This window comes from Polyodon spathula, chromosome 6 (genome assembly GCF_017654505.1).
Source record: "Polyodon spathula isolate WHYD16114869_AA chromosome 6, ASM1765450v1, whole genome shotgun sequence".
NCBI lineage: Eukaryota > Metazoa > Chordata > Actinopteri > Acipenseriformes > Polyodontidae > Polyodon > Polyodon spathula.
In genome coordinates this window covers 2,794,465-2,816,991 of record NC_054539.1, presented here as the reverse complement: position 1 = coordinate 2,816,991, position 22,527 = coordinate 2,794,465, and the positions used below count along the sequence as shown (strand labels likewise).

At 41.0% G+C, this 22,527-nt stretch overlaps 2 protein-coding genes across 2 annotated transcripts in view; both read left to right on the top strand.

The window, feature by feature from the left end:
* Nucleotides 1–12,000: 12,000 nt before the first annotated feature.
* Nucleotides 12,001–17,389, top strand: LOC121316694 (fibrillin-1-like). The gene is made up of 5 exons (XM_041251759.1): nt 12,001–12,125; nt 13,911–13,960; nt 14,218–16,296; nt 16,810–16,932; nt 17,126–17,389. Exons 1-5 carry the CDS (start codon nt 12,121–12,123, stop codon nt 17,269–17,271), a joined length of 2,403 nt encoding a protein of 800 aa, XP_041107693.1. The 5' UTR covers nt 12,001–12,120; the 3' UTR covers nt 17,272–17,389.
* A 2,969-nt stretch (nt 17,390–20,358) lies between these two features.
* LOC121316693 (mucin-4-like) overlaps nt 20,359–22,527 on the top strand; it is a 36,378-nt gene continuing 34,209 nt past the window's right edge. The window contains exons 1-3 of the mRNA XM_041251758.1: nt 20,359–20,481; nt 21,153–21,320; nt 22,006–22,188. Coding sequence (XP_041107692.1) covers nt 20,389–20,481; nt 21,153–21,320; nt 22,006–22,188 — 444 coding nt within the window. The 5' untranslated portion in view covers nt 20,359–20,388. The remainder of the gene's footprint in view (nt 20,482–21,152; nt 21,321–22,005; nt 22,189–22,527) is intronic.

Here is a 22,527-nt window from a genome sequence, read left to right as displayed (position 1 = left end):
TCACCTGCACAACCCAACATACCTTATTTGGACCTTCCTGTACAAAAAAAGAGAGGGGTTGATCTGTGTGAAACTATAGGGTAAGGTTATTCTAAAAACAAACCGAATTAAATCTAGAAAATTACACATCTACTAGAGAAACTAAACTAAGCAAACAAACAGCAAAATAAGCAATGTAAATAGATACGTTCGTATTCATTATTTCAAATATTTCCCTTTTCCTATACACCAAAAGGGTAAACAGTACCACAACCTGTTCACTACTAGTCTCTCCCTAAAAAAATATCTACTTGACTGATTCTGTGACAACATGGGTTGTTTTATGAATATATGATATGGGAGTAGGCGAAATTTTAGTTATGTAATGTACGGGTGTACTTGAAATATGTGTGTGTGTGTGTGTCTGTGTTTGTCTGTCTGTCTGTCTGTCTATAAAAAAACGACAGCACACAGCTGAAATATTATTTACAATAAATTCAATAAAGACTAGCACACCTGTATGGAAGATAATCGTGCCATAATTTAAAAATAAATAAATACCGAAATAAATAAATAAATACGTGGAAACACATTACATTTATTTATTTCGTTGTTTTTTTTTTCTTTCTTTTTTTAAAATGTTGTCACGGTCTTTTAACTCTAGTAGTTCTCATGGAACGTAATAATAATAATACTGGAAGGGCGGGACAATCCGGTAAGTGAATCGATGATCTAGTAACTTTGCCTTGGGGGATGTACAGGGGCGTTGACTGCAATTGTACAATACTTGCAGGTCGGAACCTTGGGCTGTGTGCATTCGGTCCAATCGTTTTAACTTTTATAAAAGGAAATTGGAAAACGGGAAAATAACTCGTTTTTTGTTTTAGCTCTGTGAGCAAAGAAGTAAAAAAAAAAAAAAAAAACCACAAGGGTGTTTTCTGCTTTTGTATAATTCAATCCAAACGCGATTTTCGGATTGTTTCAGCATCAGATTTGTGCGGGGTGTTAAGCATTTTACACACTGTACATGTTATTCTTTATGTATTTATGTTTTTGTTGCCAAACCATCCCAGCCCTGCATCCCACGGCGACCCACAAAAATATAAACTCGTTTGTTTTATATACAGTAGTTGTAATTTGGCCACCTGAAAGACCTGGGTCTCGTTTGTATATCATACAATGTCATAGCGTTTCTGTATAACATTGCGCACACAGTTTGCAGATGATAACTGATCGAAAGACCTATCATATTTGAATTTATGATCTCGCAATATCGAGGCCCCTGTTGTTTTTCGGTGCAAAAAAATTCTCATTGAACTCAAATGAGCTGTGTGGCGAACTAGTACTGCTGGACACGGGTAGGACATGGTTCCCGTTTCAGGCAGTCTGTTGCTTCGCTATGCATTTTTTTTTTTTTCTTGTTAAATGTTCACCTATTTAGCAACCTCATTTTCATTCTACCAGCAGACCAGTTGGTAGATAATCGAACTCACCAGCAGAGAAATACTAGAGTGAAAAGATCGTGCCAAAATGAAAAAAAAATAAATAAATGTAATATATTTCCATATTTATTTATTTAGTTTTTGTTTTTTTAAATTTTGGCACGAATTATCATCCATACACTTGTAGACTCTCTTTGGCAAAGTGGTTGATTGTGTACAGGTGCAGGAGTGATGCAGTGCGCCATGAACAGAGAGCTTTGTAATCCAGTTTAGAAAAGTACTTTTATTTATCCAGTCCAGGTCTGGTCACCATCTAATGATCCCCAGCAATACACAACACTGTGTAGTGCACAGGGTAAATAATAATGGGTTTGCAGTCCCAGATAATAAACACAAGTATCCTTCCCATAATGTACAAACAAGGTCACCAGTCCTGGGTGCGTGTTGTAGTTTTCGTGGTGGGTGATACAGTTTAATGTGTGACAATAGTGTAGTGCTGTTCCAGGTTTTGTGCTGGCTCTTGGTGACAGCCCAGGAACATGTTAGCCGTCTATTAATATACAACATGTAACAATTATGGACAAGACAAAACAAACACTCACAATACACTATCACGATACTGCACAGCTCCTTCTGGGTTATTTCTCGTAACCAAAGCGAAGGAACAGATTACGATTCTCCATCCCCTTTTATGCTGTCACACATGACCCCTTGGTAAATAAGTGCAACTTCCTCTCCAATCTGTGGCTGCCACTTTGTTTCCCTTCCTGGTCAATGCATTATTGCAAGAGTCTTGACGCCTTCAGAGCTGTCTGACTTCCCTTGAATCCTGGGAAAGAACTGTCCAACCAGCCCATCCAAGGAACTCTATTCTCACTGCTTAGAAGAATCATTGTGTTAACTCTGTGGCTATCACTAGTGGATCTCAATGGAACTGCCTCCAGGTATCATGTTGCATAATCTACCACTACTAATATATGCATATACCCGGAGTCAGAAGGTAGCAAAGGGCTCACTTTGTCCATTGCAATGCGTTCAAAAGAAGTGGAAATAATTGGCACTGGAACCAAAGGGGCAGGGCGCACTCGACCTGGCGGTACTTGCTGGCAATCTGGACATGTGGTTACATATTTCGACACATCAGTATGAAGACCTACCCAACAGAATCGAGCCAATATCCATTCCCTTGTCTTCTAAGCTCCGAGGTCCCCCACAAAAGGGATATCATGCGCCAGCCTCATGATCTCGATCCGACAAGACGTGGGAACCAATAATTGTGTTACAGGATGTCCTGTTCCCGCGGCTAGGTTTACACTATACAATAATTTCCCCTTGATACTGAAATGTGGATATACTAGCGCCCCAGTGCCATCAATATCCTTACCTTCAGTAGACCAGACCTGCCCCCTAGCATGCACTAGTGACGGGTCATTATGTTGGCCCCACATTATGTCCGTGCTTGAGTACCACATGTCTGGTATATTGAGAGGGGCTGAAGTAGCATCTGCCCTAGATGGCCCAGTAACCTCACCCTCTCGGTCACATTGCGTTCCGACTCCCTTTGACTGCCGTTTGTTACCATTCAAGCACTTTCCCACCAGACCCCAGCCTTGTCTCAGTAATGCTTCCTCCCATTTTGCAGTCCTTCTGTCTTTATTTGTTTTTCTAGGACGGAAAATAGGAGAAAACATTTTGGCTTGAAAAGGAAACACATCACCAATTCATTCCTTTTTTTTTGCCACGTTTGTGTGTGCGGCTGAGACTGCCATTATTTGCATTAATTCTTTAAATTTTGGCCAGGCTCGGCCCAGAATAACTGGATGTGGCAACCTTTCCGCCACCCCTACTACCAGGTAACATTTTATTGGTCCTTCCTATAAATATTCTTTTAGTGAGGGATATGTCGCCGTGTCTCCATGGATACAGGAGATGGCCACCTGACCTCATGGCCGCCAAGACACACCTCCCAAGAGAGCTGACCTAATTAAGGTTTGCTCACACCTTGTGTCCACTAATGCACAGGTTTTCACAGTTCCTAAAACCTCATCGATCATACAAGGCCTCTCTGACCCTTTTCCCCGCGTTTACCTATCTCAGGTGCCCAATTACACACGGCCACGTCACACTCCATGGCAGTGGGGCATGACCTGGCCAGATGTCCCTGTTGGTTGCACCTCAAACAAGTTGGGTGGACAGAGGGGGCATTGGTGCTATTGCAACGGAGATGGGGCAGCACCTCTACCTCAGCTGGGGGCCAAGCTTGGTTTCCATGAAGGAGAGGCAAGGGCCCATTGAGGTCGGCGCTCTCGGAGGTCTGGATCCCGGTGCTGACGGTAGTGGTGGTGGTGGAGGAGAGAGTAGAGGGGCTTGGCTGCTCCGAATGCCGGGAACCGATAGTGTACCGGTCCAAGCGGAGACTAGGGCGTCCTTATAATCCTCGGCCAGTTTCACAACATCTTCCAGGGTGTGGGGGCTGTGGCACTGTATCAAGGCATGGGTATCAGCGCCGAGCACAGAATTACTCCACAACCACTGCTGCCTACATTTGCAAGTTGCTTTTCTTCTTGGGGGTCAGCCAATGTACCACATGGTCACACAACCTCTCTGCAACCAACATGACGCGTGTCTGTGGGGATCTTCGGTACTCCCTGAACCGTACCCGGTGGGTCTCTGCCATAATGTTGAGGAGGCTGAGAATGACTAGCTTGACCAGGTCAAACTGGCAGCGTTGAGGTCGCTCATAGCTTGGTAGGCTGCCTGAGCCTCCCTGATCAGGCAGCATCCCAGCTGGCTCAACCAGAACTTCCGCGGCCATGACGTGGTGGTTGGCAGCCTCTCAAACACTACTAGGTACGCCTCTGGGTCATCCTTCACTGACACCTTTATTGCCTGAGCCTTTGGTTCCAACATCACTGGTGTTCCTGTAGGGGCTGGTGCTGTGGAAAGTGCCAGCCCTACCAGTTCAGTGAGCTCTGTGTATAGCTCCTCCCTCCTTCTTTCCTCTGTCTCTGGGCTGCTGTCCAGCTCAACCAATGCATGACAATTCATGTACAGTGTCTGACACAGCCATCTTGTATATACAACAAGTAACAATTATAAAGAAGACAAAACAAACACTTACGATACGCTATCACAATACTGCATGGGTCCTTCCAGGTTATTTCTCGTAACCAAAGCGAAGGAACAAATTACGATTCTCCATCCCCTTTTATACTGTCACACATGACCCCTTGGTAAACGAGTGCAACCGCCTCTCCAATCTGTGGCTGCCAAGTCGTTTCCCTTCCGGGTCAATGCGTTATTGCACCGGAGTCTCACCCCTTTCCAGGCTCTGCACAACAATGTGTATAGTGCAGGTATACCACGCGGTTCAGTCCTGAAATAACAGTCAGCACTCCAACTCAGATATCTGTTACTCAGGTACACATCAGTTGTGTTTTACCGCCCTTGTGTTAAGAATAAAATCAATCCCTATTTATTAATATCGATACATAATATTATTATATATATATATATATATATATATATATATATATATATATATATATATTTGTACATTTGTAACAAATTAATGCACTTACCCGTCACACATGGTTTCCGACTTTTTTTCTGATGCAATCCAATCTCTTCAATGTTACAATTTGTCTTAATATCAGTCATAGCCTGTGTTTTATTTATTTATTTATTTTCTCTCTAATGCCAGATCAGTCTGCCTTATATTGTGCAGTTACACAGCGCCTCCTCCAGCTTCACCTGACAAAAATGCAGCAAAAACAAAGTGAACGAGACGAGGTAGGGTAAAGTAACAGTTAATAATTAAACAGTTCTCTAGCTACTGTAATGTTTTTTTTTTTTTTTGTTTTTTTTATCTGTGATCTTTTGTTGCTTTTGTGCATTTTCATTTGCAAGTGAACTGTGACATTGGAGCATTATTGAGCACTGTATTCTGCAATGTCAAATACTGGCTTGGGATACTATTTTAATTCTGGAAACTGTGTTGTTGTTTTTTCTTAATCTTTTGGTTTTGTTAAATTGCATTGCCTTTTACCTTTTACGCAGTTCTGTGCATGGATAACATTTAGATTTCGTTTTGCTGTTAAGTCATTAATGGGGAGGTTTACATACTGCTACAATACGTACTGGACTTAAAAGTATGTCCTGTATTACAGTTAACGTGTTGTCTCTTTAGTTTTGGCGATATTTTCAGAATTATTTCGTTCTTAATTAAAATACTACTTTTGTTGAAAATATAGTACTGTACCAACAAAACCAATACAGTACATCTAAATGGATGCCTACTTAATTTAAAACACCGTCCTTTTAGAAATGTATTTTTGATATTTAATCTTTTTTCTGTTCCCTGAAAAACAGACAAGAGTTTGATGTGCCACACGTGTTTAACCATCACTGAAGTCAATTTTATAGGGTTGGATATGTGAGTGCTCAATGTAATACTAATAATGACACACATGTTATACAGACAAGATCACAAGTCCAAAAGTGAGTGCTCCTAGTGTAAGTGGTGATTTAATACAATAATCGTTGACAACAGTAGTGCAATGCAGTCCGGGTTTGATACTGGCTTAGCACGACAGCTCCCAGATATTTAGCCATCTAGAATAACAAATAACAACAGTTAAACAGACAGATCAGACAGCACTAAACACTCCCAGTAATTTCTTGTTTTTTTCGTCCTTTACCAGTCGTTCAGTAACCATAACAAAAGGAACAGATTGCTTTGCCTCTGATATACCCTCAGCCACGCCCCCTTCGGTAGCGAGTGCAATCACGTATCTTCCAATCCATGACTGACACATCGCCCACCGTATTAAGGCGGTAACTTCATGGTATTGTGACTCTGCCCCCTACCTGGATGGCCGACTTCCGACTGACCCTGGAATGAACTGCCAAACCTTCCAGTCCAGGTCACACTGTTCCTGTTATACCGTGCCCTCACAGGTCAGGAGGGAGACTGTTGACTAGGATTCATTCACTCTCAGTCACATGCCTCCACACCCTACACCTGGGAGAGGGAAACTGAAGCGCTTAGCTGAGCTCTACACACATGTAATAATACCTCCACACCCTCCCAGGGAGAGAGAGACTGAAGCATATATGCCAACAGTCCCTATATGGTTGGGACAGTACTGATTTTCTAGCAAATGTCCCTCGTCCCGATGCATAGGAAGAAAGTTCTGATATTTACCCATAGAAAAAAATAAAAAGATTCTGCACAGCGGAGTGGAAACCACACGGTGTGCTCTTCATGCGGCTGACACATCTGCTGATCACTAACTTATATAAAGGTAAGGACGCTTCATTATGTCTATATTTACTGTCATGATGGTCGTGTCTTTTTGAGTTGGGGATGATACGTCTATTATATGAGTGTTTTTGCATATGACTCCTCCCCGGAGACGAACATCCCACTGAACAGTTTTCAAATGTTGAAGCACTCTGGACACACATGCTGGGAAATCTGGAGTAAAGGGAAGACATTTGCAACAGACCTGTTTTAACATTTGAAGCCTGTTTGGAGGCTCCATATTAGTTTTAGAATCTTTCAGATGCCACTACTCCGTTTGAATGCATCCTCTACAGCCCATTCCTAAAACCTGTTTCTTTAAAAATTGATACCTATTATTAATAAATACACACATTTAAAAAACAATCAATATGTTATTACCAATATCAAGCCCCAAAAACCTGGAATGTGTATGCACAAAAATACAAATCTGATTAATATATCTGTGGTTTGTTTAGTTCTTTCTTAATATGTGTATGAACAGGGTTAATCACGTGATGAAAAAGAGATGCTCTTTTCATTGTATAATGTGTGTCTTTGTTTATGTATATCACACCGAGCGAGCCCTGTCAGATCCTGATATTCTCAGGCAATGCTGCGCTTTGCCAGGTCTTTGTTATTTATGCACATTAATCCTCTCACCACAGTAGGAAAGCTGTGTCTTTAAAAGCAGGTAAACAGTGGATTCCAAAGTTACAACAGTACAGAGCATCCCTCTGCTCCATGCTCTCTGTACAACAATACAGAGCAGCCCTCTGTGCCACGCTCCCTGTGCAACAATACAGAGCAGCCCTCTGTGCCACGCTCCCTGTACAACAATGCAGAGCAGTCGTCTGCTCCATGCTCTCTGTACAACAATACAGAGCAGCCCTCTGCTCCATGCTCCGTGTACAACAATGCAGAGCAGCCCTCTGCGCCACGCTCCGTGTACAACAATGCAGAGCAGCCCTCTGCGCCACGCTCCCTGTACAACAATACAGAGCAGCCCTCTGCGCCACGCTCCCTGTACAACAATACAGAGCAGCCCTCTGCGCCATGCTCCCTGTACAACAATACAGAGCAGCCCTCTGTGCCATGCTCAGTGTACAACAATGCAGAGCAGTCCTCTGCGCCACGCTCCCTGTACAACAATGCAAAGCAGTCCTCTGCGCCACGCTCCCTGTACAACAATGCAGAGCAGTCCTCTGCGCCATGCTCCCTGTACAATACAGAGCAGCCCTCTGTGCCACGCTCCCTGTACAACAATACAGAGCAGCTCTCTGTGCCACGCTCCCTGTACAACAATACAGAGCAGCCCTCTGTGCCACGCTCCCTGTACAACAATGCAGAGCAGCCCTCTGCGCCACGCTCCCTGTACAACAATGAAGAGCAGCCCTCTGCTCCATGTTCTGTGTACAACAATATAGAGCAGCCCTGTGCTTCACACTCTCTGTGCTACAATACAGAGCAGCCCTCTGGTCCCTGTACTACAATTCAGAGCAGCCCTCTGGTCCCTGTACTACAATACAGAGCAGCCCTCTACTCCCTGTACAACAATTCAGAGCAGCCCTCTGCTCCATACTCTCTGTGCTGGATAGAATATCCCTTTTTTAAAAAACATTTTTAAATAACATACAAATATATAATTTTAACATTCAACATTTTTCATAGTCACTGTAGTAAGCCGACAGTAATATCTATCATATACAGTATCTATTTTTGTAATTCTTTTATGAATGGGCCCCACATTTTAAGGAAGTAATTCCCTTGTCCTTTATTTCCACTGTATTTAGAGAACTATTTCATGTATATGCTACTATCATATATTATGTACTTTTCACTGTATATCATGTTTTATGCATTTCTCTGTATTTAAAGTATTGTGGATTTTCTTGTTGTTACTGCATCTTGTAAAGCGCTTTGTGACGGTGGTCCACTATGAAAGGCGCTATATAAAATAAAGATTGACTGATTGATTTGTCTGGTAGAGCCTCTCCCTCTGTGATAAAGGGTTTTAAATCATTTTCATTGTTTATTTGCTTTTTTTTGAAAGGTGTACCAAAACTAACGCAGTCTGTGCATTCAAGATAACAACAGTGAGCTAATTTCACAGGTAATTATATACTAATAGTGCTGATGCCAGAATTTGAAACATTATTTGCTGAAATAATTTGCGTAATAAAGTCAAACAGGGTAATCCTTGGAAATTCCTTGTAACGGGAAGCAATTGAACAGTATTGGCAGGTTCCAAATCTTAAAATCTTAATATGTAAATAATTCCCAGTGCTGGAATCTGGGCTGCTGCCGAGATGGATGAATCCTCCAGCAGCTGACTTACCATTGCATACTACAGAGAAATTGAGATCAAGTGCTCTACAGCAACCTTTACTCACAACCAAAAGAAGAAAGCACAAAGCCTGACTGATTTCAATGGGACTACTCTGAATAATCCCCCCCCCCCCCCCCCACTCATTATGATGTTAATGCTACAGGATCGCTGCCATTTTCAAACACCACAGCCATGGTAGTTAGTTTCAGTCTCCTGCAGTAAAGGGACAATGAAGGGTTTGACCCACTGCATCAATCTGCAGTGACGAATCTTACTACCACCGGCCTTTCAATCTGTAGTAATCCTCTCAGGGTTTTTCCTTAAGGGGTGATTGCTTGACCCCCTACTGTATCAGCGATAACAATACAGGAAAATTAGGTCCTTAGAAAACTAGGTTTATAAATTCAAGGAGGTAATATTAGGATCTGCCACTGATCAGATCATCAAAATAGGTGTAACAGACTGCTGAATTAAAACAATATTAAAAGAAATTGAAATGCCATGACAAACATTTCAACTAGAAGTTTTTTTCAACGTTTGTATATCAGTACACCGCTGTATACTAAGTAATATGGGTAGCATCAAAGCAAGCTTGTTGTTCTAAATGTTTGATTTTCCTTTCAGAAAGACAGTGCGCATTGCAGTATGATGTGGAGACACTGCTTCTGTACATGGACTGAGCTTTAAAACCTGAGGGTGGAATCTGTCATGCATTGGTTTCCATCTGCTTGGATTTAAAAATGTGCTTAGAAATAAAAATAGCTTGTGGCATGTGGAAATAATGTGATCAGACAGGTATAGGTAGTTGCTTCACTTTAAACACACATGTTTTCTGCAGCATGTGGTGCAGTTGATGCATATATGAAAAAAAAAAAAAACTAGTTCTATTTTCAAAGCCTTTACTGCAGTCTTTCAATTAACTGCTGCCTTTTTTGTTCAGTTTTGTAACACTGAGATTGAATTTCAATAATAGTAGTTCATTAAAGACTGGAGTAAATGTTTTGAAAATACAGCCCTATATGTTTTAAGAAGAAGAATATAAAAAGCTATAGGCTATCATTACAGTGGCAGGTTCTGTGGATTTTCTTCAGTAAAACATTAATCCCAAAGAGGTGATAATAACAGTTTAAGGTCTCATTAGCTCTTGTCTGCTCTTGTGCTGAAGAGTCAGTTTCATTGGGGTTATGCAGAAGTTTATACGGTCCTGGTGCCTTGCCTGTGTGCTTCACTACACATTGTTCATAGTAAAAATGGTGGAAGATCTGCACAAACATACTTTGGAGTTAAAGGAAATATCCACCTTTGAAATAAAATTTAAAAAAAAAGAATATACAGAGATCAAAAATATATTCATTGAGAATATTCAGGGACCAGTGATGCTCATGCTAGTGCTAACAGAAGGTAAGGTTATAAACCATGATAAGCACTCCTCTAAAACAGATGACAAGGGTGCCCCCTGTGGATAATAGTGGAATTGTTACTTATTAGATCATTAAAATTGATGTAACGCAACTACCCATATAGAAATAATGTAGTACAGTTCACAAGCACAACAGGTTACTAGAATATACTATATGATTCATAACTATTAATCACCCAATAGTACGGAATTAAAAACAATACTAAAAAAAATAAAATTCAGTGACAATCCCCCCCGTCCTCCCCCCCAAAAAGAAAATTGGAATGAAAAGCTATGTAATGGATGAATGAGATGGTGAAAACACATAAACACCTTTTGCTAAAAACTCCCATCTCTGACCATGTGGAGCACTATAATCTACTCTTCCTTGGGGAACCTGAAGCTCTAAGGCTGACCTTGTATTGAATCCACTTCAATTACTCAATGGATCAATTCATGTTGTCTTGCAAACTGATGATGCAGATTAAAAGTGAAGTATTCTATTCCACAAAATCCCATGGAATTCCCAAACATACACGGCTAGACAAGATTCCGCTTCTTGCATTCCAGTATGGGAGTGTTTCCCACTCTACATGAACTGTCTTTATTACTTAATTGGTTTTAAATGGTAACAGGTAATATTAGTCAGTAAATGACAGCAGCATGCCTATACACTCTGGATCGTAGTGCATGTGGAATGAAACCAGCCTATTTTTTGTCTGTTTCATTCCATTAAATATAAACTGAGCTGTCCCCTACACCCGAGTGACTTGTAGGATTCTGCAGGCTACACTTCCACTCTGTACAATTTGACAGGGCCCTTTTTATAAGTCTTTACCAAACAATATCCTGGTTTTACAAAAGCAGTTTTTTTTTTTTTGCTACTGATTTTCACCCAATATCTGGCCCACTCAAGCATGCCTGGCCACTAGGGGTCACTGTAGCAGAATGAGAAGAGGCAGTCCTTGCTGGTTTTGCCTTCTTAACCCATGGGAGCACCAATGAGGCAATTTTCGCACAGCCAGGAGGTGAAACTAGCCTGCTGTCCCCTGACTGTGTGATTCACCCTGTACACCACACACTCATGCCTTTGCCAAGTGAAACATTGAAGGGACATCAGAGGCTTTTTTAATGTATTATTATTTTTCATTTTGGACGAAAAAAAAAATCTGGTCATTGAAAAGATATGACATTGAGACTTACTGAAGCATATATTTAACTAGTAACAAGCACTGCATTGATTCAGACAACTAAATGATTAGCTGAGTAGGACACATGAAACCGTAGAGTGTCAGTCCTTCAGGGTACCAGTATACAGCACACCTGATATAATGAACTCTTATTGAATTGATACACAGTCAGTGCCATCTATTTGTGATGAATGTCTTTGTGAGACCTGAGGCCAGGCTCACATGGATTCTTTCCACTGGATCACCTTTCATAATCTGATCACTTCAAGTGAAAACCAGAAAGCAGACAATGAGGGTGTTGCTCTTACTCGGAGGAAGGGTTATAATATCATACATTTTTTAAAGGAGATATTGTCCAGTATCCCAAGGAAGCCAAACTCAATAGTAGGATGAACTAGCAATTCAGTTTTTTCAGACATGGTGCCAGACTTTAGAAGACTGGTAGGCTTTGTAGAATACTCTTTACCTTTCAAGAGCAAACTTAGAAGATAATCAAAATGGGGTAAGCAACTTTTCTTTTCTTAAAAAAAGCTTCAAAAAGCTTCTTAGTAATACCAAAGTTAATTATACGTGAATAATGAAAATATATTTGCAGATATTCTTTTCATTACTCCACACCTGACCAATGACTCCAAAGATCTAATTTAACAAATTTAGTAAGATAACAATTCTATAGTGTGTTAACTTACAGAAATTACTGTTTTACATGATATTGTTTTTTTCTTCGATAGCTATGTACACTTTACATAATCAGAAATCTTTTGTTCCAGTCCACTTTGTTGACAAACTAAAGCAGGTGCCTTTTCCAAAAACGACAAAATCAGTGACACAAAACGTCTGTATAGTAACGTGAGTGCTTAGCTACTGCTACCGCATGCACTAGCAGGGAGTTATAGATTAGACATCAGCTGTATTATAAATCTAAACTAAAATAGGGTCCGCCTTTTTTTTATTTTTGGTAAACAGGAAACATTTTATGAGGAACACATAGGCACCCATTTCCAAGGCAAATCTTCTTAGAAGAATAAAACACTTAGATATACAATAGCTGCAGGGTGGAACAGTTAATTCGTTGGGGTTTTGTGTCATTAACCTTATTTTATTGCTTGCTGAACATTTTCAAACCTTTGCTTTATAAAAAGTGTCCCTAATGTTGAGCTTTAGTTTAATGAACATGTTTTAAACATCTTTTTACAAAAACTTCAAAAATATTGATGCCAAGATACATTAATAGAATTCTTATGTAATGCGTCCCCTTCTTTTGTTCAGCTGGTAACCGGTTTTTAGATGAATAGAAACAGATCTTCTTCCTCTAGGCCAAGTACAGTGCAATGTAGAGTCTTTGTTTCACTGGAAAATCCCACTGTTTCAGTGCAACTTATATGTTGATTAGTAAAACAATACAGTATCCTCCCTTTGGGTTGTCTTGGTACAGGAGATGTAACCCAATAGGGTTCTTGGGTGTGTTTTTTTCAAGGATAACTATTCATATAATTGCCGGCTGACATTTTCAACAGTCACTGACTATGCTGCCAATGCTTTGGCTGGTGTGACTTCAACAACGAGTGATGGTTCAGGTGTCGACAATCCTGTTATCCGTGCAGAGAATACTGTGGCAGTGACACTGCACAGATTTCTTTGGTGCTGTGTATTGCTCTGGCTGTGGTCTAGGGCTGGTGCTTAAAAGTGCCGTTGGTTTGAAAAGCAGGTAATGAAATGGATTAGAGAATATAGCTCTACTTGCTGCCACGCTCTCAGCACATACCCGAAACAGCATGCAGCCTGCACCTTATATAGTAGCCAGCAGACGGGAAAGAGCGGATCTGATTGGAACCAGGCTGCAGCAGCTACAGACAGACGTACAATGCATACTGACAGTGAACACAGCATACAACTATTAACAACACAAATCTCGCCCCCCAGAATTTCAATGCAGCACCAGAAAGTCTCACTCGGCAGTCCTGGGGGACCTGACGCTACAGTATTATTCATTCAAATTGAGGTGTTCCAACTCTTTATAGAACTATAGATGAAAATGTACCTGTAAGTTGTTTATATATATATATATATATATATATATATATATATATATATATATATATATATATATACACACACACACACACACACACACACACACACACACACACACACACACACACATATATATATATATATATAATATATATATATATATATATAATATATATATAAGGCCATAACACAAACAAACAATTGCAATGCATTTGCTGTCTTTGTTTTCTCTGATATTTAAATTCTCTTTCAGAGCATTTCTTCGGTGGACTTTTTTCTTCATGCTGTTGTGTAAATCATTTGGTGAGTGACATAGTGTTAGAGTGCAGTAATTGACTATGAGGTCCCTTTTGGATATAGTCACTTCTATCTCTGCTCTTAATATAGCTGGACAAGATCTGTCTCTTTTTCAATAATTAGCTATGCACATTGTTCTCTAGTTGAAGATATCACATTCTGTGTAGGAAAGGCAGTTCATCATACAATTGTCAAGTTTTTTTTTGTTAATTAAGAAAGAGAGGCGTTCGAGCTAAAACCTTGCTGTGTTTTGTATTTTGCAGCTGATTTACAGGACTGCCTTGACGTCAGCCTGATATGCCACAGTAATGCGGAGTGCATGAAAACGATTGACGGGATCGCCATGTGCGTGTGCAAAAGCGGATTCAGCGGGAATGGACTCCAGTGCAGTGACATCAATGAGTGCGTCATCACTCCCAGCCAGTGCCACAGCAAGGCAACCTGTGTGAACACCCTAGGAGGGTACAACTGTCTGTGTACGTCTGGCTACACTGGCAACGGATTTACATGTGATGACATCAACGAATGCCTGTTAGACAATGGCGGGTGTCACAGCAATGCCATCTGTACCAACACAGCCGGAGACAGAACCTGCAGCTGCAGTCCTGGCTTCACTGGGAATGGATTTACTTGCAATGACATGAATGAGTGCTCCAAAACAGGGATATGCCACTGGTATGCAACATGTGACAACACCCTGGGTTCCTACATTTGCACTTGCAATAAAGGGTTTAAGGGCAATGGAAATTATCTGTGCTTGGACGTAGATGAATGCACTGAGAACCCAGGAATCTGCTCGGCAGCCTTCGGGTATCAAGGGTGCAAAAACCAGCCTGGCTCTTACACATGCACGTGTGCCCAGGGATACCAGAACAATGGAAATACCTGCACTGACATCAACGAGTGTGAAACCAACTTTTGCAGCCCGTTTTCAAGCTGCATCAACCTTCCCGGCACTTACCGCTGCACCTGCAAACCTGGCTTTAGAGGAAATGGCTTGACATGCGTAGACATTGATGAATGCACTGGAGCCAATGGCTGCCACCCTAAAGCTAACTGCAACAACTTTCTGGGGAGCTATAACTGTTCCTGTCGTCCAGGGTATCTGGGCAATGGATTCTCCTGTATAGATATCAATGAGTGCTCTGTAGCAAGCATGTGCCCCACTGAAGCCAAGTGCATTAACACTGATGGCTCCTACCGGTGTGGCTGTGATCAAGGGCTTGCCTTCAATGGCAGCAACTGTGAAGACATTGACGAGTGTGCTCTTAGCCTCTGCAGCCAGCATGCCACTTGTTTGAATCTCCCCGGCTCCTTTTCGTGCAAATGCAACAGTGGGTTCAGCGGGATTGGCACCAGATGTGACGACATTGATGAGTGCCTGGTAAACTACGGGCAATGCCACTCTGAAGCTGCTTGCAACAATCAGGTTGGTGCGTACACGTGCACCTGCAAAACAGGTTTCTCTGGTGATGGGGTTTACCAATGCACGGATGTAGATGAATGCAAAGTTGACAATGGTGGCTGCCTTAACAATGCCACTTGTACAAACACTTTAGGATCCTTTTTATGCCGGTGTGCCGGTGGATTTCAGCTCATCAATGGTACCATCTGCCAAGACATTGATGAATGTGTAACAGGTTCTGGGCCTTGCCAGTCTAATGAACAGTGTGTTAACAGCCCAGGCTCCTATCAGTGTCTGTGCAAAAGGGGCTTTTCCAAAGCAAATGGAATAACCTGCATGGATGTAGATGAATGCCTCGGTAAACCGTGTGATGCCAATGCTATTTGCCGCAATTCGTTCGGTTCATTTACCTGCACCTGCAATGCTGGGTTTGCAGGACAAGGATCCATATGCACAGATATCAATGAATGTAACCTCACCAGCTTTTGCCACTCAGACGCCACCTGCAGTAACTTTCCAGGAAGCTACCTGTGCAAGTGTTTAAAAGGATTCAATGGAGACGGGCACCTGTGTACAGATATAAATGAATGCTCAATTAGGAATGACACCTGTCCCCATAGCACAGTATGCATCAATTCTGTGGGTTCATATGTTTGTTCTTGCTTAAACGGCACTGTGGCATATGACAGTAGCTGTGAGCTGCCAAGCTTGAGCTGCAAGCCAGTGTGCCACCCCAAAGGGTTGTGTCATCCAGCTGGACTCACATACCAGTGCATCTGTGATGTTGGATTTGAAGGGAATGGATTAAGCTGTACTGACATAGATGAGTGCAAAGAGAACGTCTGTCCAGACAAACAGACAACATGTATCAACACTCATGGATCATTTAGCTGTGTCTGTAAGTCAGGATTCAGCCAGAATGGGTCATCGTGCAAAGGTAAGCTTGATTGAATACAGCCATAAAAAAGGGAAATAACGCAGATGCTGTATCATCAATTCTGTAAAACTGCATCACTTTAAAGAGTAAGAAGCAGGGTTCTGAAAAATATAACATTTTACGTCCCCATGTGTTGCTACAACTGTTTAAATAACATACCTGTAATATTGTTAACATCCTGACAACTTTTTACATTTATAACTTTAAAGTTATTATAAGTTTCAAAGCTCTTTGCAAAATGGCTGCTATAGTGCAGAGAGGTTTGAGATCTGTCCCCTAAATCACTGCAGGAAGAGTACCATATCATGGATCGTTATTACTGTGTTACCTGTTTGATAATGTGGGCAATAATCCTTACACTATCAGTGCACTAGAGCGGACCTTTGAAAAAAGATCTTTGAAACAGTCTTTAAAGTTATAAGTGCAAAAAGGTTTTGGAGAAAGAAAATGAATTGCATTTTAACATTTTTGCATTTTGTCTCTTTTTACCACTACAACAAAAAAACACCACAGATATTGACGAGTGCCTCACAGGAGTTGAAAAGTGCAGTCCGTTCGCACAGTGTTTTAATTCCATCGGAAGCTACCTCTGTCAGTGCCTGAGCGGGTTCAGTGGGGATGGGTTACACTGCTCTGGTAGGTTATGCACAACTCTTTCATGAAACTTGTAAAACTTGTAGTAGGTGTGTTGTAGTTGTACTATAGATGAAAAGCTAATACCTAGCTTATTGCTCCTTTTTTAATCAATGGGACAAGTGAAGTGTTCAATTTATTGAAAACCCTCTGGTATTGTTGCCCTGACACTTTCCATTTTGGTGATGAATTTTAGACATTGATGAATGCCAAACACAAAATGGAGGATGTCACCCATCTGCCACCTGCACTAACACTGCTGGGACGTACTGCTGCACGTGTCCTCAAGGAAAGGCGGGCAACAGTTTGGAATGTGGACGAGTGTGCAGACGTCGCAGTTAGCAACTGCAGTGAGAACGTACAATGTGTAAACTCAGTGGGATCTTACAAGTGTGAGTGCATTGTTGGTTTTGAAGGGGATGGACATTCTTGCCAAGACGTCGATGAGTGTGCCTTCCCTTCAATCTGTCACAGAGTGTAAAAAATACACCAGGCTCTTATGAAGGCTCTTGCATTCACGGCTTCTTGAATGCCAAAGGAATATGCATGGACATCGTCGGCTGACAGAATCAAACATGCTGCCACGAGCATGCAGAATGCATTAAAATGAGTGGGTCCTTCTACTGCAGCTGTAAACTGGGCTTCACAGGGAATGGGACTCATTGCGATGACCAGGATGAGTGCTTGCAATGCCATAACAGCTCCACCTGTCACAACACTTTGGGGTCTTACCACTGCAAATGCTTTTAGGGTTATGAAGGCAATGGTCCAGCATGCTATGACATTAACGAATGTCTTGGAAACCTAACATGCCATGAAAACAGCACCTGCATAAGCAGTGCCAGTTATTATGTGTGCCAGTGCAAGGCAGGAGTCATAGGCGTTTTGCATAGACTTTGATGAATGTTTGGCCTGAGATGACAACTTTCTCTGCACAAATGGCTCTTGTTTCAACACCATAGGATCATTCGAGTGTTGGTGCAATGATAGATTTCAAAGCAATGGCACAGACTGCGTTGATATCGAATATAACAAACTATGATGTCAATTTCAACTGCATTAACACAGGTGTTTCCGTTGAATGCTCTTGTCTAAGTGGATTCCAAAGCGATAGATATTTGTGCTCAGAAATCGACGAACGTTTAAACAAAACCGACCACAGCCACCCGCTTGCCAAATGCACCAACTCGCCTGGCTCATACCACTGGCAATGTTGCGGATGGGCTTGCCTGCACTGATGTGGATGAATGCACTGAAACTAAGAGTCTTTGCCGTAAACAGATCCTGTGCTTAAACATCCCTGGCTCCTACCACTGTGCCAGTAAGACAGGGTTCGCTTCCACTGGTGTCATATGCACTGTTATTGATGAATGCCTGCAGGACAGAAGAACCTTTCATGCTCAGGCCCTGTGTGGGGATCTTCTACTGCCAGTGCAACCAGTGTGATTATCCTTCCTCCTGTCAAACCAGGACCAAGTGTACTAATTCCTTGGGCTCGTACACTTGCACTTCTCCAGCTAACTTGTCTGACTGTGATCCGCTCTCAGCACACAGTGCATTACTTTTTCCAAAACCTCTGGGCTGATTTTTTAAAGCTATTTATTCCAAAAAGTTAATAATTCCTTATATCAAAAATTCAAAAGGAGAGATAAGCCTGTTGAAGTTTCAAAACTAGAAACAAACATAGCATATGTTTAATTTAACAAAGGTTAAGTAAATCGAAGGATTAACATATTGTTACCTGAAAGGCTGTTTTTTTTTTTTTACCTTTTGAAAAAATGTAATAATTTACACTTTTCAGTAAAAAGCTTTGGATTTGCTCCCTTGTCTACTATGTTGCAATATCATGAGATGAATATACAAAGTATAATGTTAGCTTTGTGTTTTTATAAGAAAGAACCTGCTTATAATGTTCATTTAGCATTAGGGTGGAACGACCTACCCATGTATATCAGGACTGCTCAGTCCCTGACCAGCTTCTGTTCAGACAGCATCTGTAAACCTCTCAACTCTCCTCCATGCTGGACTGTATGGCACCCAATTGTACCAGTACTTGCATCAGCTTGTACTGCACTGCTCCATATCTTGCTGCATTCAACTACTGCGCCTACCTGTAACTACTTACTGTGTCTTGTATTTGACTTTACTCTTCTAGGCATCTGTATTCACATTTTCTGCAATTGCTCTTATTTGAAATCATTCTCATCCATTTATCATGCTTACTACGTGTTCATACTGGACTTTACTTATATTAGCAAATAGTTACTATAAGGTTTAACTGCATGTAGTCGAATTCAAGCTTACTTGTAAGTTACTGTATGCTTTATTTTGCTCCTATTTGAATTGATTTTATTGTACTTTCATATCTGCTCCTATCTGTATGATATTCTGTAATGTGATAACCAGTAATGCGATACTTTGTACTGTGATAACTTGTGATAATTGTAAGTCATCCTGGATAAGGGCATCTGCTAAGAAAAAAAAGAAAACAAACAAACAAACAAACAAATTAAATAAATAAATAATAATCATCATCATCTAACTGCTACTTACAGCAACTACGTTGATTTAATTTGTCTATGAACACAGCTCGACATATTTACAAATCAATTACACAATGTACATGAATGACGTGCACGTAGCAAACTATACTTTGAATAACCAGTCTTCTCAATGGTTCCCTATGGGATGACTGATTTGATTGAAGTCAAGCATCACAGTAGCTCATAACGGACTTCTTTATTCAAATTCAGGTGCTTCAAAACGAAACACCAAAACAATTGTCATATAACAGCTCTAACTTCAGGACACATCTAGTATACTGGGAGACAGCAGACTCCCTAGCTGGTATAATATGTCTGGGATTTTATTACCTAAATCTCAAGTTCCCCCTTGAGTTTGACTTCCACTAAATCAGGCATTCGGCTCGGCAGCTGTCTACTGATGCAATGCTGTCAATGGAGTCTTTGAGACATCTGTTTGTCTATGTCATTTTATTGTGAATCCCAATGAATGTGACTGGAAGAGAGATTCCACTTGTCATGTAAATGATATCTAGACTGTAGATATCATGAAACTAGGTTTAATTTGTATTCTATTTGTATTGCAATGCAAAGTTATAAAAACAATGTCATGAAGCTAGTTGTTTCATGGCAGTTTTATAAACGGATATTGCTACCTCCTTACAGAAAACCAAAAAATGGGAAAAAGTTGTGCCCTGAGCAAAGAGAGCAAGAATTTGGCTCTGTTTCATGATCGTGAACTAATCAGTGTTGAATGTGTATTGTTGTCTGTAAAATCGTGTAATACTCCAGCAGGGAGGGCCCTGTTCTATTCATTTTAACAGTCTTTAGAGCCACTTCATGTGGAGAATGTGCTATGTTTAAGAAATAAATGAGTGTGCTTCTTTCCCCTGTAGAGAGTCTTCTTTACTCCTATGGAGAGGATGTGGGGGACAGGATGGTTCTCCCCACAGGCAGTGATGTAAACTCCCCCTATGTTTCACCTCCAATGGGAATCCCTTTCCTTGGATCACTTTGGGATAGAGTGCATGTAAGTAGTAGTAGCTGGATTGGCTTGAGACATTCTGTGCAGTAAGTTGTTCTTCTTTTTTATTAAAAAATGTTCCAGTGCAAGGTCGGGTTTACATGCAATGGGTCATTTTGTATAGCCCCTGACTTGTTCTGCGCAAATGGCTCTTGTTTTAACACCATAGGATCATTCAAGTGCTGGTGCAATGATGGATTTCAAAGCAATGGTACAGACCTTTCCTTTTGCAGAAACAATTTACATTGCATGCATTGTTCAAGCTGGAGAAAAGGGGGCTGTTTTATTTTCAGTTCAATTTCACTCCTGACAAGCACATCTCTCTTTTTTATGAATTTTGATATAAGTAGACAATCAAATTGAATCAATTATAATTAACCATCTACTGTATTGTTTAGTACTAGATACATTTCTAAACTGAACTTTACTAAAGTATGCATAATTCGGTAGAAGCCAATACAGGACAAGTTAATGGAGACAAAGTTATGTTTATAAAGTTCTTGACTTGTCAATGCTAATTCTAAGTGAACCGCACAGTGCAAGTCCAGTACATGTTAAACCACTCCAAGCAGCTGTGTTGATGGCACAGAAATCTGTTACCCACCGATGAAATCAATTGGTTGTATAATATTGTTCACATAAAAGCAGGGCAACATGATTTGTTTTTCTCATTTCAGTTTTCGGATAATGGATTGGTTCACTTTCAGTTGCCTCACACCAATGAGAAGTACTCTTTCCCAAACCCACCGGAGAATGGCTTCCAGGGTGATGAAGGCATGCCAATGCTGGCTGTCTTTTGGGAAGATTCCAACCTCACCGCAGGAGATGGGAAACTCTTCTACCAGGTGTGGAAGAGCTTTGAAGTAAAGGCTTCTTCATGATAACACTTTATTTTATGAATCACAAAATGGTGTCTGTCACCCCAGTCAAATAAATGCTTGACGGTAGCCCCAGGCTTAGGCCAGACTATGTGAGAATTATTTACAGTGATGGTCATTTGAATTACTGTCAGCAACCAGACACTGGATGGGTTTTATTGTCAAAAGAACGGAGCACAAATCAAAGGGTTGGAGAAAGTCTAGAGAGGCTTGAAAAAAGTCTAGTGAAAAGCAACATGACTAATTCCTTTCCTTTAGGAAGGAGTTATGAAGATATCATGGGGGAACTGAAGCTATTTAGCCTTGAACAAAGAAGGATTAGGGGGGGACTTGATTAAAGTTTTTAAACTCTTTAAGTTGACAAAGTTTTCCCCAGACAATTGTTTCAGCACCAGAGGACACAACTGGAAAATAAGTGGATTGACAAGATAGAGGGTAGGAGACACGTGCTTAGAGGGATGAGTGTACGGAATGGGTTACAGACCCACATTGTTGATGCTGAATTATCGGGATCCTCTAAGAATGACTTGACAAAGTTTTCGTCCAGTTTTTGGGCCGAACGGCCTTCTGTTGTTCATAAAAGAAATGATGCTCTTGTGTTCACCTGTAAAACCTTCAAGTCACTATAGTTTCTTCTCGGTCTGTTCTATAGGTTTACAGCAAACCAGATGCCCAGGACATCTTTTCCAAAATAGCATTCAACAGAACCACAGGAGACGTGAACAAGTATTTAGTTGAAAAGCGAGACAGAGCTGTATTTGTACCGCGATGGATTCTGAAGATTACGTGGGATCATGTGCTGCCCGTTTTCTTTCAGTCAAGTAACTCCTCAGAGGTAAATATGCTGTAAAGATCAAAATGCTGTCAGTTTTGTTTAAACAGCTTTTTGTAGTACTCAGTGTCCTTAGCCATTTGGATCTGGCACCATGAGATGCTGCTGAGCAGGTTTTTAGTCAAGAATGGGTTGTTTAATTAGGTGAAACATAATTACCTTGTTTGAGACCTGTGCTCTGGATTTAAGGTATGATTAAAAAAGTCAGAGATGCTTTTCAATAATGTAATATTATTTCAATGGGGTGGTGTCTTTCACGATACTGCAGCCAAGCAAGTGTTCCTATTCTTATTCTCTGAGAAAGAGGGTGTCACATTTCAACCAAACCCTCATTGGGAGCTT